The following is a 16030-nucleotide window of genomic DNA, read 5'->3' as shown; positions in this document are numbered from 1 at the left end:
TGTCCTGCTGTTTTTTTCATTTGTGTTTACAGACTAAAACTCTTTTCTAACCGGTGTTAAAATGTCAGATATTCCAGTTCTTACAAATTACATCTCAAAATGTAATTGCTAGTATGTATTTTATCCATTTCTTTCACTGCCATTATTGTCACATACCCATTTTCATTGTAATATGTGGTTTAAACATTTCAACTAATCCATTTTCCAATTGATTTTTTTGTGGTAGGACAGTTATTTAGTATCTTGTTAAATATTTGAAGAAAATGGCAACAAAAAAAGATACAGGTTTGTCAATAGTGATTTAAATTTCATTAAATTTGATCCAAGCTCAATCAACTGTTTGACTTTTTTCACATTTTGATCCAAATATGAGCCAAGCCATGTTTAAACCTAAACTAGCAACAAAGATTGACATAGAAATGTGAAGAAACAAAAATTCTAAAACATTCTTTCTGGTTACAAACAGAAACATCTGATGGAAAAATTTCCAGGAGAAAATTATTGCAGCTTACTGGTGAATTTGATGTTGAAAGCGTTCATTTTATCCAGCTGTCGAACATGAATCTCAAGGACTTGACCGTGTTGAGTGAATGTAAAAATATTACGAGACTTGATGTTTCACGCAACAAGTTGTCAACCATTGAACCAGTGCGACAACTAAAATCAATTGTGTTCCTAAATATATCCGTCAACCAAATAACCAACATAGGTATGTTCTATATCAAATACCAGTTTGACTAGATATAAAATATTAAAATAAACCCTTGCATGTCATGAAATCTTTTTGGTCAATATGAAGCAATATACAATACTCATCCATATGTAATATTTCTTTAGATTGTCTTGCTGGATTAGAGGGTCTTGAGGAGCTACTTGCTGCTGGAAATCTACTTTCAAATGTTGAGCGGATTAAGTGTTTGATGGGTGTCCTCACTCTTCGCAAACTGAGACTTAAAGACAACATTAAAAGTTTAACAAACCCCCTATGTGAAATGGAAAATTATCAAAAGTCTGTTTTGAAGTTGTTCCCGTCTCTTGTGGTGTTCGATGGTGAGTGTTTGACGTTTGTTTCTGCTCACATTATTATTAATGTTAACAACAAATATTTATCTTGAGGTGAAAGAGTGAAGGGTCGGGGAAGTGAGCTTTACAAACTATGTTGTGAGTTGGATGAACAGATTGAATGTGAGAAACCATTTGTAGTTTTTTACTTCTGTTTTAACCTCAATTCCACATGTTTTGTTTCAGTTCCTTTTATAAACTTAACTTTATTTAAAGATTTCTTTCTGCATTCTATTTTATTCACTAAAATTCATCCAAAAGTACTTATGCGTATTTCTTAATATCCTCCAGCTCCCTTGCAAGGTGTAACAATGCAATGCCCATACTATTAATTTACTTTCATAATCAGTACTACAAAGCCAGTGACTGACTTATTGGCCAGAATATATGACAAATATTTATCCAAACATGTCTAATGCAGCATTACATCATGGTGATGTATGTCCATGTGATAAATGTGACTCTGGCGCACCAAGTGGTGAGAATCTTGTGTGGATTGCTGTTATATGATTTCCATTCCATTTTTTGTAGAGTTTCAAGTAGATTGTTGTGTAAAGTTTTTTGATACTTGCTGATTTGAAGTTTTGTTTTCGAACAAAGTGTTGGAAATTGGTTTAAAATTTATGATTTAAGTTCTTTTGTAGGTTTAAGTTGAGCTAGCCATGTGGTAGATTCCAGGTATTGCAATGATTTCTGTTATTTTATCAGTAAATCATGTATTTTAGTAATTGAATTTTCTTCAGTTTTTTATTTGATTCCTGCTTTCTTGAAAAAAGGTTGATGAGCAATAAGAGGTTAATTTTGTTTGGTAGCAGTTTTCTGTTGTCAAAATATAAACACATCTCGTTTGTGAGTAGTTGTACCTTAGTGTTATAAAAAAAAACAACCAATACATTTATATTTGTAGCTGGTCGGACATTTGGACCTGTATCTGAGCGCCCTCTTGCTGAACCATGGACCAAACCAGGTTATTTCACATTTAATCAACCTCCTGTAACCGACGATGAATCGACCAGAAAGTTTGCCGAGCTGTTAAAAGATTGCAAAAAAGTTGCTGACCACTCATCTGTGCGACTTGAAAAGTTTAAAAGCATGAATGTTAAAGTTTAATTTATGCTAAGATATATAAGTTTTTAGTAGACATAAATCGTTTTTAACTTATTTAACTTTACTTTATCGCATGTATTTTTTCTGTGTATTGAAACAGTTTGGTTTCTCCCAGCTTTCACCCCTTTTTTGGTTTTTGACTGCAACCCTGGTGTGTTTTGACACTTTTTTACATTTATGTTAACTTCACTGTGGAACATCAAAGGTGCCTGTTTCTTTTACATGAAATCCATTTTCTACAAATTATTAAAATTTTTTCAGTTGTGGAAAATGTGTTGGTACGAAAACCTTTTCACATGAAAATGAGAGACCAGCGTTAACTCTTTAGGAAAACAATGGTTTTCGTAGACCACATAGACTTGTGTGGGCCCTGGTGAGGGTACTCGTTGCAAGATCCCATTATTCACTGTAACTGCACTTTTAACTGCTATAAGATTCTTTTTTTTAATTTATTTGTTCATATAAAGGTTAAGATTGTTGTAATTCCAGCGAATCCTTGATTACCTTCTTCTGTTCTCTTATTTTACCTCGTATAAGGGGACATTTTGTTACATGCAAATTATATGACAACAATAAGTTGTCGTGTAAACAGCTAAAGTGGTTGCACATGTAAATTCACTGTATATTGTCTAACGGCATCAAATGAACGGAACATGTGACGTCAACAAGCTCGGCAGTTTACACGAAAGACTGTAAATGCAAAATATTGACACACATATATACGGACTGCTTCGGTGGGTTTTTGTATCTTGATAGTTCGATTCTCAACAATGAAACCCTGGTTAAGTTTCAGTTTGTTAATTTTTGTGCAAGTATTTCATGGGTGTCTGTCGCAAGGTGCAGGTATGTACATAGTTTAAAGTGAAAACCTCATTCTCACCATTGAAGAAAGTTTGTGAAAAAAGGAAATTCCCTATGGGTCAATTCAGTAATGTTTCATGCGATGGCAGGATCGTTTTGCCCAGCACGTTCAATGTACCTTGGCCAACGCCGTAAAACCACTGAGCTCGCTCAGTTGGTAGAGCGTTTGAGCCTAGCTAGCCCAGGGGCGTGAGTTCAAACCCTTCAGATCTCGCTCCAAAATTTTGGGGGAAAGTGGCTGATCCAGCTAGGCTGCAATGTCTGAGCTGTGAAACCTGTAAACCTATAAGTCATTTATGATCGTCATTTTGCTGGTATGTAGAGGGCGTCTGCTTTTGCTTACCGTCAGTATCCAATGAAAACCAACTGCGACATACAGGATTCATTAACTGACAAATAGAACAGAACCTGTCCAAATGTTTACATAGCAGATACAGTACAACTTACATATGGTTACAATGCTGCAGGTTCCTGGGCGAACTGGAGTCCATGGAGCGCCTGTCCGGTGACATGTGGAGGCGCAATACGTGGTAGAATACGGGTTTGCATCGGCAATACTACCACCTGCGCCGGAAAGACAATAGAACAACAAACGTGTCGAACCGTTCCCTGCCGTAAGTTTTTCAGTACTTAGGCTACATTACATTACATAATCATGCTATGCGTTTTACGTTAGTTTGGGTGGAATTTCCTATTAAGACTATAAAATTTTCATTGCAAAACCTACCAGGAACGCCTACGTAACTTAACTTCTCCACAGCGTACTGGAATCAATGGCAATCTTGGAGTTTATGCGTAGGAAATTGCAGCCATGGAGGCATTCAAATGAGAAATAGAAATTGTATTGGGAGCGGATGCATTGGTGTCAGTCTGGAATTAGCCAAATGTGGTCCGATCACATGCGGTAAGTTTGCAGGGACTCACGATTGTAAAAAGAAAACACTCCGACTCCTATGACTATAAACAGTCCTTATTATAACAGTCCTGATACGTGTTTCAAAAAAACAAAAGAAAAAGAAAAGGGGTTAATGTTTGTTTTGAAATACAGTTCCGCCAAATTTTGTGGAAAACGTTTTTGTTGAACAATGTATAAAGCCCATCTTATTAAGCAATATTCATCGTTGTAGCATCAGCAACAACTACTCTTCCAGTCACTACAAGTATATCTACGAACACCGGCACCGCAGGTACAATCATGCCACATTAGCAGCTGTTTCTATGTAATTAAAAGTTTTTACTTTTTGTATTTTTGTTTCAGTCTCTTCGACTTTTACGACCACATTCTCAACGTTGCTTTTCGTTATGTTGACACAGAGCTTAAGCCCCGGATTTCTAAAACAAATGTTATAACTATTTAATGGTTTTGTGTATTTTTCGGGTGATTTTGTCCGAAATTTGAGACCAAATACAGCAAAACTTTTTACACAAACGTGTGGATCTGACGGTCACGGTTCATGAAACATACAAAAATTACATTGAAGTGCACGTGTTGTTGAAATCAAAACAGAAAGTTTAACTATTAAAGTTAGGTTTAAGTTTTATTAACTCTATAATTGTAACGTGTGATATGTTCGTTAGCACGAAAAAACTATAATGCAACCACATCGAAATGGCGTTGTTGATGTAATAGGTTTGGGTTTGTAAAAGATTTGAATAAATGTCGAAATACAATTTTATCCACAATTCGCGTAGAAATACCTATTGCAATAACATATTGAACAATCAAAGTTATTTAAAAGTTACAAACATTTCGATCTGGCATTTATACAATAGTTTCGAGTGACGAATTTTCCATATTACACAACAAAATTATTTGAAAGCAAATTTCTTGTGGTTTAATAATTCTTCATTGTCACCTCAGGTATTCAAAATTGCCTCCTTTTTACATCTTTATAAACATTGATTTTTGAAGCTTTCTGTAAACTTTGGTTTAAAATGAATAGCAGTGCTGCGGTTGCTGATGAAAAAGAAAGTGGCCAGTTCGAGATAAGCTTTCTGCAGGACATTCACGAAATATTGGGTAGATTGGAAGAGGGACGAGATATTGAAAATCTCAGTCACAAAGTTTTGGAATTAAAGGAGAAAATTTCACAAGCAAAACAAGTGATTGAAGAGGCAAAAGGGATTGACAACACTAAGAGTGAACAGGAAGACATTCTAAGATCACTACAACAACAACTACAAATCAAACAGATTATTGTTGACAAGTACAAAAACTTTAAACTGGAACGATTCAATCAGCCAAAATAACTTTAATGGATGACATTTTCAAGTTGCGAGATTTCAGGTCAAAGCCAGATGTAATTCATGAATATTCAGAGGAAAAGCATCAAGTGCCAATTGTCATTGATAACGGATCGTATCAATGCCGCACAGGTTGGGCATTGTCCACTGCACCAGAGTTAGTTTACAAAAATGTTGTTGCAAAAAATCGTGCAAATCGTAAAGAAAGGGATTGGGATATTCAAGTAGGGAACGGAATCCCTGATATTGAAGCTGTCCGCTGGATGGTAAGAAGTCCGTATGATTTCAATGTTGTTGTTAACTTTTCAGCCCAAGAAACACTGCTGGATTATGCCTTTAAACATCTAGGAATAAACTATTCAGACAGTGTACCTCATCCAGTTGTTATTACTGAACCTGTAGCTAACCCATCATACTGCCACAAAAATATGATGGAACTTCTGTTTGAAGCTTACTGTGTACCCAGTGTTGCATGCGGTGTTGATTGTTTGTTTAGCTTCAACCACAACAATGAGAATTTAAGTAATCCAACTGCACTTGTTTTGTCTTGCGGGTTCCAAAGCACTCATGTTTTGCCTGTAGTTGATGGAGAACCTGATGTTAAGAATTGTGTCCGTCTCAATCTTGGTGGGTATAACTGCTCAGCATACTTGCAATGGCTTTTGCAATATCGTCACCCTCAGCTAGTTGGAGAGTTCACTCTGACCAGAATGGAAACTTTGGTTAACAAACTTGGTAAAGTTGCGTTAAGTTACGGTGAAGTGATGCGTGAGTGGACGGACACCCAGTCTGCTACTGAGCAATCAACGAAAATCAAGTTCACTCCGCGAAGTCCTAGTACTGCTTCACAAGCGGGATACATGAAAAATCATCTGTTGGCCTTGGAGAAGAAATTGAAGCAAGCTGAATATAAGTTGTATGAAGTTGAGTGCATTCTTGAAATTGAACAGGAATTTCCGGAGGGTGCAACAAAGGCATGCAGTGATGCTGGGTGCAACGACATGGCGGGGTTGAAAAAACTTGCCGGTGATCTTCAAAACAACATTGACAAAATCCAAGCGGAGATTGATGAGGAATACAAGACGATCTCAGTTGAACCAGACGATAAAAAACTGTTTCATCTGGGAATGGAGAAGTTTCAAGCACCTGAGATTATCTTTCAACCATCTCTGGTTGGGTACGATCAGTGTGGATTAAGTGAATGTATTGAAATTGTCCTCCAACGTTATGATAAATCCACCCAAGATATTTTAGCGAACAATGTCTTTGTGACAGGGGGGAATTCCCAGTTGCGTGGCTTAATGGAAAGGTTGTCGCATGATCTGCGAGAAATCCGTCCGTTTTCTTCAAGAGTGAAAGTGACTCAAGCATCCGACCCAAGTCTTGATGCTTGGAGAGGAGCAGCTAAATGGGCTTGCGACGAACAGAACAAAGTAAATTTTATTTCCAAACAAGAATATGAAGAGATTGGGTCACATTATTATAAAGTGCATCCGTTTTCAAACAGATGGATTGATCCATCTACAAGTTTAACGAGTTGAAAATATACATAGTTTATATATTTGTTGACGCATGCTAAATTTGTGTTGTGTGTTTTTGTTTACATTTATCAAATGATGTCAAATCATTTTCTTTTTCTACAGCTAGGAAACTTGTTTTAATAAAAATATGGTGTTACTAAAAACTAGAAAGCGCAAATCTGTGAATAAATCTGAGGTAATTCAGACAGAACAACCAAAAAAATTCAAAAAGAAAACCAAAGCATTTGATGATGAAATTTCCAGTGGTTCTGAAATCGACGAAGAAGACTTGCATCCTGTGGTTCAGGATATATCTGACTCCAGTGATGAGGATGAAACAGCTCAGGAAAAGAAAATGCGACTGACGAAGAAGTATCTTGAGCAGCTGCAGACGATGCATGCAAAGGAAGACAGTGATGATGAAACCGATGTTGTGGGAAAAGTTTTGAAGGAAGATGTGTTGGAAAAGGCCGGTCGACTGCAGCGAAAAGTTGCTGATCAGTTGGTACAACCAGATAAAAACAATATACACACACTACGTGGCCACAAACTCTCTGTTACATGTCTAGCTGTGTGTGGCACCAGGAATATCCTGTTCACTGCCTCAAAGGATTGTTCCATCATCAAATGGTGCCTGAAAACTTACAAAAAACTCTTTACAGTGAAAGCAATGAAGCCAAAAGCCGATCAACATGCCCACTCATCGCATATCTTGTCACTGGCAATCTCTGGTGATTTTAAATTCCTTGCTTCATCTGGAAAGGACAAAATTATCCTCATTAGAAATCCAGAAACTATGGATTACCTCCACACATTCCGAGGCCATCGAAACACAGTGTCTGGTCTTGCTTTTCGTTTGAACTCAAATCAGCTCTTCAGTTCATCCCATGATCGCACTGTGAAGGTTTGGGATCTTGGCATAATGAGTTATGTTGAAACGCTCTACGGACATCAGGAAACTGTGGAGGCCGTCGATAGTTTGACTCGTGAAAGATGCGTCTCATGTGGTGGAAGAGATAGGAGTGTAAGATGTTTATTTTCTTGTTTTGTTTCATGCCAAGGGTTTTTCGCCTTTTCAGAGATAAATAAGTTTTGTTTTTTGATAATTGCTGCTTTGCAATATAAAGACAATCTAAAAATGCATCGAATTTTAATAAATTTACACAAACTTATGAAAGTTTATGAAGCTAAAATTTACCCTTTGTTCATAATATGCCATAGTTTGTTTACCTAAATTTGCCAAAACTGATCATGAAGTTATTAGTTTTGACTTTTGGGATACACACATATACACGGCTAACCAGTGCATACTTTTCAGGTTCGAATTTGGAAAATTGTTGAGGAATCCCAACTTCTCTATCATGGTCACAATGGCTCCATCGACTGCATTCGATTCATCAATGAAGAGTACATGATATCCGGATCAGATGATGGATCTGTCTGTATTTGGAGTATCATGAAAAAGAAACCGATTGTGGTTGTACGAGATGCTCACCCATCAGATGAAGCAATGTCTAACTGGATTACTGCTGTTGCTGCTCTGCCGAATTCAGACTTGGTAGCAACTGGATCGTCGGAGGGCAAAATAATGGTTTGGAAATGTGGCGAAAAGTTCCTTCAACTGACTCCGCTGTTCGACATACCTGTGTGCGGATTCGTAAACGACTTGCGTTTCACAGAAAAGGGTAATCACCTGATTGCCGCTGTCGGCCAGGAGCACAAACTTGGGAGATGGTGGTCGAATAAAAAGGCTAGAAACAGCATGGTGGTCATTCCACTCAAGTGATTGATTTTACTTGGTAGTAACATATTACATCAGTAAGTTATGTGCATCTGAGTGGCATGCCTTTTTTTGTATTCAACTATTTTCAAATGAACATTTTTGTGGGTGCTGATTAGTTGGCTAATTTTAAAACATCTTTGGGAAAGAAATATTGTAAATGTAAAAACAAAGAATTGGTGAATTCTTCATTCTCGGACTTTGCTGAAATAAAATGCTGCTAAGGCAATAATAAGACACATAATCTTGCCATTCTGTGTGTGTTTTTATTGTAAGCTCTAATTAGAACTAACAAATTGAAAGAGTATATTTATGTTGAAATAGGAAAGATGGAGCAAGTTAGGCACAATCGAATAATCCACAACCTACACCACATATAGTACTGTAGTGGATGTACTCATGTTTAAAGTGGAAACAAAGTAAAACATAATATATGGGAAAAGTGAAGACAAATGTTTTTTGTTTCAGCAGCTGTTCTGTTCATCATTCACAAGAAATAAAATATTGCAAACTCTGAACAGATTTTCCAAAACATATTTCAGAAAAAAAGGTTTAAATAGGAAAAGCAAGTGCGGATGAATCCGGTTCATTTCTCAGCCAGATTGCTTAATTTCACGTGATTATCTGGTGGTATAAATGCAACTTTTATGTTTAATTTGTGAAATATGTGTGAAAAACACAAGTGGATTTATCTGTATTCAAAACTAAAACACTATTTTGGCATTCTGGGTCTAACATTATGCTAAAGGAATTCCAACTATACACGGTAAGCAAACAATTCTGCAAAAGAACATTTGTACACCTGGAATATTTTAACTTTCCTGAGTCCCCAAAACATGATACATAGGGTATTGGTTTATCTGAATAGTGTTCATAGAATATCAAACAAATATTCTTTTCGTGGAGTTTTAAGAACTTTATCAAACCAAAACCTAATGCTTTTTACATCAAAATATTTGTGATCACAACTAATAAGAATTGGAATTTTATCAACTGTTGTTGAGTTTAAGCATCTGTTTGTTGGTTGAGTGAATTTTATCATCGACTCTTTGAGTCTTCTCATGGAGGCGGGCAATAACTGGATCCTGGGTCTCCATCTCATCTTGCATCCCAACGGCCAATCCTTTGAGTCGTGAAAGACCATGACTCATCATATCTATTGGTGGATTGCATTTAAAAATGGCTAAATATCTTTTACAAAGTTAAAATGTGGCCCGCAGCCCGATAAGTGACTAATGTTTTTGGACATAAAGATTTATCAGTTTGCACAAAAAATTATACTTAACCAGTGATTATTAAGCAATAAGTAAAATGTTTTTGCTTACCTAAGTTCTGTTCTACTTGTGCCATTTTGCTGTTTTGAGGTTGCCCATCACTGGAGCTAGGATTGTAAAACTGTTGTCTGTTTCTTTCTTGTTGCTGAAGTGCAGGATGTATGAAATCGTCTCTTCTAGCATCACAAGCTATATCCGACTTTGCCATTGCATTCTGAAGGCTAAACAACACGTTGTGTCCTTATTAAGTTGCCTAAATCACAAAACAAGCACATTCCACAACCACTTCATATTATGCTGGTTGAATTGAATTAAAAGAAAACAGTGATTTACCGTGATAGTATAAACAGTGATAGTATATATATGTATATATATATCTGTTTAATGGTTCATCCATAAATACATTGACAAACTGGAAATATAGTGAACCTTGCAGAGCCGTTGTTGGCTTGAGATCTTTTATCAGGCTCGGATACAGGGGTTGGCGTTGGTTCTTTGGAAAACTTGTTCATAAATGCTCCCCAAAGACTTTTTATGCTCCTCAGATGTCGATCGCTTTCTTTTAAATCCTGCTCCATATTATCCAACTTCTTCTCAGTGCTTCTCAAAACTTCTCCTTGTCGGACAAGTTCCTGTCACATAGTAATAAGTAGTAATTCATTGTTTTACTGTACACAAGTAGACTTGTAGGCTGGTGTTGTTTTATAAATGAAGTTCTTAAATTAATGTAGGCCAGAATTTCTCAACAGACTGTCTGTGTTAATTTTTTTACTGGTCCTCTTACATGGGTTTATTCCGGTTCCTCTAAATATACCGGGTTGGCAGGATTGTCCGGGTTGTCCGGGTCGGCAGGGTTGGCCAGGTAATACGGTATGCAGGGCATGCTTTTAGGAGCTGACAGGGTTGTAGGTAGTGTTAGTGGTGTTTGCAGTGTAGATAAGTAAATAATTTTCGTTTTTCAAGTGAACACTGCCAACCCGGACCACCCTGCCGACCCTTCATATTTAAAGGTACGCGGAAATCCTGCATTTCCCTGTTAACCCTGTCAACCATGCCGACCCGGACCACCCTTCTGACCCGGACCACCCTGCCAACCCTGCCGACCTGGACAACCCTGCCAACCCGGTATATTTAGAGGAACCCGGTTTATTCTGGTTTACAAGTAGCAAATTCATTAGTAAGTGATATTTTTTTTTAATTTTGTGGGCCAATATATGTATTTTGAAACACTTTCCATGAAGTAAGACTTACAACTCCTGTAGCAACACCAATTTGCTCAGTTTCTTCCAAAACCATCATTGATCTTTGTGTGCTTTCCAGTATATCATCTTGTTTTCGCTCGAGCTTCTGGGTTAGGTAGTCCTTATTTGGGTCGAAATCTTCAAAGTCTTCATCTTCCCATCGATTCCTCCTAATGGTGGGTTGAACCTCATCGTCATCAAGCCAGCGGTTACCAGACATTTTCTTATGCTTTTATAGAATCTGAATATTAAGTAAAGAGGAACTTTAAGGAAGTTGCCTTTTCGAAACCCAACTTTTCACAAAGCATTTCAGAAAACCTCAGATCATTCTTACACAAAGCATTACTCCAACCTTAATCGTATTCCACACAACTCGGCAACTTCTTACGTTGGCTCCACAACCCACACAGTCAGCTGATATGACGTCAGGATGTTTGACGAAATGTTCCAAAAATATCCCCCTACTATTTTGAAAAAATATTGAACCGATTTTAATGTCGGAAAGCGTTGCGCATAAACATGAGGACTTTCGGCCTCATCTTGTTTTAAATCGATATCACAATATAAAAATTACCGAAATCCAACTATTTTGAAAACATATTGTGATGTCATAATGCCCACTTCACGCTCTGATGAGCATCGTGGTCAACTAGATGCAAAAAGTTTTTTCGGATGGTAACAGAGACTTTATTTGTCCAAACTCATAATTTTCTTCGTTTAGTTTTGTGTTTTTGATAGATTTTTCGTATCATGTTGTGCCATAGACATGGCCGAGACAGGATTCTTAATTTTATCATGAAGTTATCTAAACAATACGAATATGATATTGGCTACATGACTTGACTACAATGCACCATCCTAAATTTATAAAAGAAAATTTTCATGTGAACCTTCTTTCACAAGAATATTATCAGTGATGGGACTGCTACTAACTTTTTTGGAAGTTTTGGGGAGTACTGCTACTCCTGCAGACTTTGCTTTTAGGTCTTATGATGTAGGGCCTATGTCAAATATACAATGTAATTTAATTGCTTCTATATTGGTGGCACTCAATTTTATTAAACAGCAGAAAAAGTGATGCAATCGCTGTAGTGTACAATATTTAAAATACAGTCATTGGGGTCCAGGTTTTTGGATATTGTTTTTCTTATTAATCACAAAAAACTTGCCTCAAACATATGCATAACAAAAATCTGTGACAGAAATAAATTTTATGTTTTGTAGAATTCCGCAAACCAAAAGGCATCGGTGAAAATGCCTGAAATTTTGGTGCAGTCGAGGTTGCCAGACTTAACACAACCATCTTTAAAAAACTTGACTGAAAACTATGGAGACCCCCCTGAAAATCAACATAAAGCATTACAGGATTTAACCAGACCACATGTTGATTCTTTTAATTGGTTTTTGACTGAGGGAGTTAAGTTACTTGCAAAATGCATTATTCCCATGGAGTCGATGGTATGCAACAACCGCAGATTGGCGATCTCATTTGTGACAGCATCAGTAGAAAAACCGAAAGTGGATGAAGGTGTACGTAATTGCAAAACAATAGAAATCTACCCAGCTGAATGCCGACAGCGGGGAGTGACGTACAGTGCCAAACTTAATGCAACCATCACATATTCTCTTGATGGGGTTAATCAAGGAACAGTAACACGTTCTATTGGATCAATTCCAATCATGGTTAAATCCCTTTGTTGCAATCTTCATGGCTTACCTCCAAAGCAGCTTATACAAAAACAAGAAGAAGCTGAAGAGATGGGAGGCTACTTTGTTATTAACGGAAATGAAAAAGTAATTCGGATGCTTGTTATGCAGAGAAGAAATTATCCAGTTGGAATTGTGAGAGGGTCGTGGAAGAAGAGAGGACCCCACTATTCAGAATATGGCATCAGCGTTAGATCAATGACAAAAGATCAAACAACAGCCAACATGGTTCTGCATTATCTAAGCAATGGGACTGTAATGGTCTGTATTTATCATAAAAAGGAAATGTTTTATTTGCCAGTAATGCTTCTTATCAAAGCACTGGTTCCATTCAGTGATAGAGAAATTTACAGTGAATTGATCAGAACTATGGAGGAGGACACTTACTTCATAGGTTGCATGCAAAATTTACTACGACAAGCTCGTATTTACAATCTGGCAAACCAACATGATTTTCTGAAATTCCTTGGTGAGAAATTTAGAGTGAAGTTGAATCGTGCAGAATGGTACAGTGACATCGAGATTGGAAGATTTTTGCTGAAACACAAAGTTTTAATTCATCTGGATTCCAATGAGGAGAAGTTCAGGCTCATTTGTTTTATGGTAAGAAAGGTGTTTACTCTTGCCATGGGAAAATGTATGCCTGACAACGCTGACTCTGTACAAAATCAAGAAGTTCTTCTGCCAGGCCATTTGATCCAGATGGTGTTAAAAGAGAAAATGGAACTGTGGTTGCTGATGCTCAGTAGACTGATCACAAAAAAATTTGCCACCACCAACACCACCAGTAGCTACAGAAATCCGTTTAACATGATGGAGGTGCAAAATTGCATGTGCAGAGTCAGTGATGTCTCACAAGGCATGAGCTATTTATTGGCTACTGGAAACTTGGTTTCAAATACTGGTCTTGGTTTGATGCAGTTTTCAGGTTTGGCCATTATCGCTGATAAACTAAATTTCTTGAGATATATTTCACATTTCAGATGCATTCACAGAGGTGCATTTTTTGCCCAAATGCGAACGACGGAAGTAAGGAAGCTTCTTCCGGAATCATCAGGATTTCTGTGCCCGGTCCACACACCCGACGGTTCCCCTTGCGGACTCATGAACCACATGGCTTACCTTTGCGAAGTTGTGACGCATCCCTTACCTACTGACGGCATCGAAAACTTGCTTTTTAAGCTTGGTATGCTTCCATCCAATTGTAAAGAGGTGCAGGGACATGGGAAGTTCTATCCGGTACTATTTAACGGGAAAGTTGTAGGTTGGTTTCCAGTAAGTGAAGCTGGAACTGTTGCGAACATAATTCGATTGAAAAAGGTAAGAGGCGAGGACAGAATTCCCGAAAACCTTGAAATTTGTTTGTTGGAATATACAGGAAAAGCAACACAATACCCTGGCCTCTACCTTCTATCCCAGGAAGCCAGGATGATTAGACCAGTTCTCAACCTTACTACAGGTACTGTGGAGTTGATAGGCACATTTGAGCAAGTCTATATGGACATATGTGTTATACCAGAGGAGGGGCATGAGCGAACCACCCATCAGGAGCTCACTCAACATTCAATACTTAGTGCTGTTGCCTCAATGACCCCATTTTCTGATTTCAACCAGTCTCCCCGTAACATGTACCAGTGTCAGATGGGCAAACAGACCATGGGAACGCCATGCCAGGCAATCGCTTTTCGGGCCGATCACAAAATATATCGCGTTCAGACACCACAGGCTAGTTTAGTAAGGCCTCATATGTATGATTTCTACAAGATGGATAACTACCCAACAGGCACCAATGCAGTGGTGGCAGTGATCAGTTACACTGGATACGACATGGAAGATGCAATGATTTTGAACAAAGGGAGTTTGGAACGAGGTTTTGCGCACAGCAGCGTCTATCACACAGAACTTATTGATCTTGGCAAAAAAGTTGGTGATCGAACAGTGAACGTGGTGTTTGGGGTCAACCCAAAGGATCCCTGCTCTGCAAATTTGGGAATTAGTTCCGACGGCCTCCCATACGTTGGACAGCGTCTTGTGGATGGGGATACCTACTACAGTTACATCAACACGGATACTGGTGAGATGAAAGTGGTCAGGTTTAAAAGCCTGGAAACATCATTTGTTGAATGTGTGCGGGTTTTGAGTGACAGCGCTGGAAAAGGCAGATTCAACAGAGCCAGCATTCTACTTAGAGTCAACAGAAATCCAATTATTGGTGACAAGTTTGCCAGCAGGCATGGTCAGAAGGGGGTCTGCTCTCAGATGTGGCCGATGGAGAGTATTCCATTCACAGAAGGGGGGATGTACCCTGATATCATATTTAATCCCCATGGCTTTCCATCCCGTATGACTATCGGGATGATGATCGAAAGCATGGCTGGGAAATCTGCTGCTTTACAAGGTCATGTTTACGATGCAACGCCCTTCACGTTTTCGGAAGATCAACCTGCAGTTGAACACTTTGGGGAGCTCTTGACGAAAGCTGGGTTTAATTATCACGGAACTGAAACTATGTACAGTGGTGTGAGCGGTCTTCAACTAGAAGCAGAAATATTCATTGGTATCGTTTATTACCAACGACTCCGTCATATGGTGTCAGATAAGTTTCAAGTTCGTACAACTGGACCGGTCGACCAGATAACCCAGCAACCCATTAAAGGTCGAAAACGTGCTGGTGGTATTCGACTGGGAGAAATGGAGAGAGATGCTTTGCTTGCCCAGGGTTGTATTATGCTTCTCCATGACAGGTTGTTGACCAATTCTGATTATTCTCAGGCTTATATCTGTGAGAAATGCGGTAGTTTATTATCGCCGATACTTCTTAGTTCAGCTTTATCGACTACTCACAACAAATATGCGAAGAAATATTGGTTCTGCACAGTTTGCAAGACTGGTGATCATATGTGTCTTGTGGATATCCCGTTTGTTTATCGCTACCTTGTCAATGAACTTGCTGCTATGAATATTAAAACTGTTTTGTCCGTTAAATAACTTGGTTTGTTGCTGTTTTCTTTTGTTTTTTTAATAATCCACTGCCAAAATATCGGTGCTGCCTATCGTTGTGATTTTGTTTGTATGATGCCAACTTTGTTATGGGTTTAGGGTTTTTGTTAAAAGTGCATATTGGATGCTCATCATATCTTCCAATATTACCAGAATAATAAAAAGCTGCTACAACTACTTTTTTGACAAAAAATGCATCCATAAAATCTGTTAAGTTTAAAATGAATTTTAGGC

At 38.0% G+C, this 16030-nt stretch overlaps 6 protein-coding genes across 8 annotated transcripts; 5 read left to right on the top strand and 1 right to left on the bottom strand.

The window, feature by feature from the left end:
• Positions 1-160: 160 nt before the first annotated feature.
• LOC145897784 (leucine-rich repeat-containing protein 61-like) lies at positions 161-2919 on the top strand. 3 transcript variants are annotated; one of them, XM_082986224.1, is made up of 6 exons: positions 161-285; positions 467-709; positions 838-1050; positions 1117-1185; positions 1484-1540; positions 1970-2919. In XM_082986224.1, exons 1-6 carry the CDS (start codon positions 264-266, stop codon positions 2170-2172), a joined length of 807 nt encoding a protein of 268 aa, XP_082842350.1. In that variant the 5' UTR covers positions 161-263; the 3' UTR covers positions 2173-2919. The 3 variants fall into 3 exon arrangements, 2 of the variants coding, with proteins under 2 accessions (XP_082842350.1, XP_082842351.1); XR_014402399.1 differs by having other exon boundaries at positions 1117-1911; positions 1970-2091; XM_082986225.1 differs by lacking the exon at positions 1484-1540 and having other exon boundaries at positions 1970-2918.
• A 2008-nt stretch (positions 2920-4927) lies between these two features.
• Positions 4928-5280, top strand: LOC145898636 (mediator of RNA polymerase II transcription subunit 9-like). The gene has a single exon (XM_082987170.1). It carries the CDS (start codon positions 4966-4968, stop codon positions 5278-5280), a length of 315 nt encoding a protein of 104 aa, XP_082843296.1. The 5' UTR covers positions 4928-4965.
• A 5-nt stretch (positions 5281-5285) lies between these two features.
• On the top strand, positions 5286-6815 carry LOC145899827 (actin-related protein 5-like). Its single transcript, XM_082988750.1, has one exon. It carries the CDS (start codon positions 5286-5288, stop codon positions 6813-6815), a length of 1530 nt encoding a protein of 509 aa, XP_082844876.1.
• A 106-nt stretch (positions 6816-6921) lies between these two features.
• LOC145898801 (U3 small nucleolar RNA-interacting protein 2-like) lies at positions 6922-8789 on the top strand. The gene is made up of 2 exons (XM_082987425.1): positions 6922-7818; positions 8113-8789. The coding sequence occupies exons 1-2, from the start codon at positions 6943-6945 to the stop codon at positions 8578-8580; spliced, it is 1344 nt and encodes a 447-aa protein (XP_082843551.1). The 5' UTR covers positions 6922-6942; the 3' UTR covers positions 8581-8789.
• Positions 8790-8828: 39 nt separating this feature from the next.
• On the bottom strand, positions 8829-11580 carry LOC145898680 (synaptosomal-associated protein 29-like). Its single transcript, XM_082987229.1, has 5 exons — positions 11442-11580; positions 11100-11330; positions 10278-10480; positions 9900-10069; positions 8829-9730 (listed from the first exon to the last, which is right to left on the bottom strand). Exons 2-5 carry the CDS (start codon positions 11307-11309, stop codon positions 9564-9566), a joined length of 750 nt encoding a protein of 249 aa, XP_082843355.1. The 5' UTR covers positions 11310-11330; positions 11442-11580; the 3' UTR covers positions 8829-9563.
• A 647-nt stretch (positions 11581-12227) lies between these two features.
• LOC145897632 (DNA-directed RNA polymerase I subunit RPA2-like) lies at positions 12228-16018 on the top strand. The gene has a single exon (XM_082986010.1). The coding sequence runs from the start codon at positions 12344-12346 to the stop codon at positions 15782-15784; it is 3441 nt and encodes a 1146-aa protein (XP_082842136.1). The 5' UTR covers positions 12228-12343; the 3' UTR covers positions 15785-16018.
• Positions 16019-16030: the final 12 nt, after the last annotated feature.

Source organism: Ascidia mentula, chromosome 4 (assembly GCF_947561715.1).
Source record: "Ascidia mentula chromosome 4, kaAscMent1.1, whole genome shotgun sequence".
Classification (NCBI taxonomy): Eukaryota; Metazoa; Chordata; class Ascidiacea; order Phlebobranchia; family Ascidiidae; genus Ascidia; species Ascidia mentula.
The sequence above is the reverse complement of the archived record's forward strand: the minus strand, read 5'-3'. Positions and strand labels throughout refer to the sequence as shown.

Bases quoted from the DNA above. Each gene is read 5' to 3' on its own strand.
- LOC145897784 (XM_082986224.1), top strand. From the start codon at position 264: ATGGCAACAAAAAAAGATACAG. The intron at 710-837 runs GTATGTTCTATA...ATATTTCTTTAG, and splicing joins CAACCAAATAACCAACATAG to ATTGTCTTGCTGGATTAGAG. The intron at 1,541-1,969 runs GTGAGAATCTTG...TTATATTTGTAG, and splicing joins TGACTCTGGCGCACCAAGTG to CTGGTCGGACATTTGGACCT.
- LOC145898636 (XM_082987170.1), top strand. From the start codon at position 4,966: ATGAATAGCAGTGCTGCGGTTGCTGATGAAAAAGAAAGTGGCCAGTTC.
- LOC145899827 (XM_082988750.1), top strand. From the start codon at position 5,286: ATGGATGACATTTTCAAGTTGCGAGATTTCAGGTCAAAGCCAGATGTA.
- LOC145898801 (XM_082987425.1), top strand. From the start codon at position 6,943: ATGGTGTTACTAAAAACTAGAAAGCGCAAATCTGTGAATAAATCTGAG. The intron at 7,819-8,112 runs GTAAGATGTTTA...CATACTTTTCAG, and splicing joins GTGGTGGAAGAGATAGGAGT to GTTCGAATTTGGAAAATTGT.
- LOC145898680 (XM_082987229.1), bottom strand. From the start codon at position 11,309: ATGTCTGGTAACCGCTGGCTTGATGACGATGAGGTTCAACCCACCATT. The intron at 10,481-11,099 runs GTAAGTCTTACT...ACTATGTGACAG, and splicing joins TTGGTGTTGCTACAGGAGTT to GAACTTGTCCGACAAGGAGA. The intron at 10,070-10,277 runs GTTCACTATATT...CGTGTTGTTTAG, and splicing joins GCCAACAACGGCTCTGCAAG to CCTTCAGAATGCAATGGCAA.
- LOC145897632 (XM_082986010.1), top strand. From the start codon at position 12,344: ATGCCTGAAATTTTGGTGCAGTCGAGGTTGCCAGACTTAACACAACCA.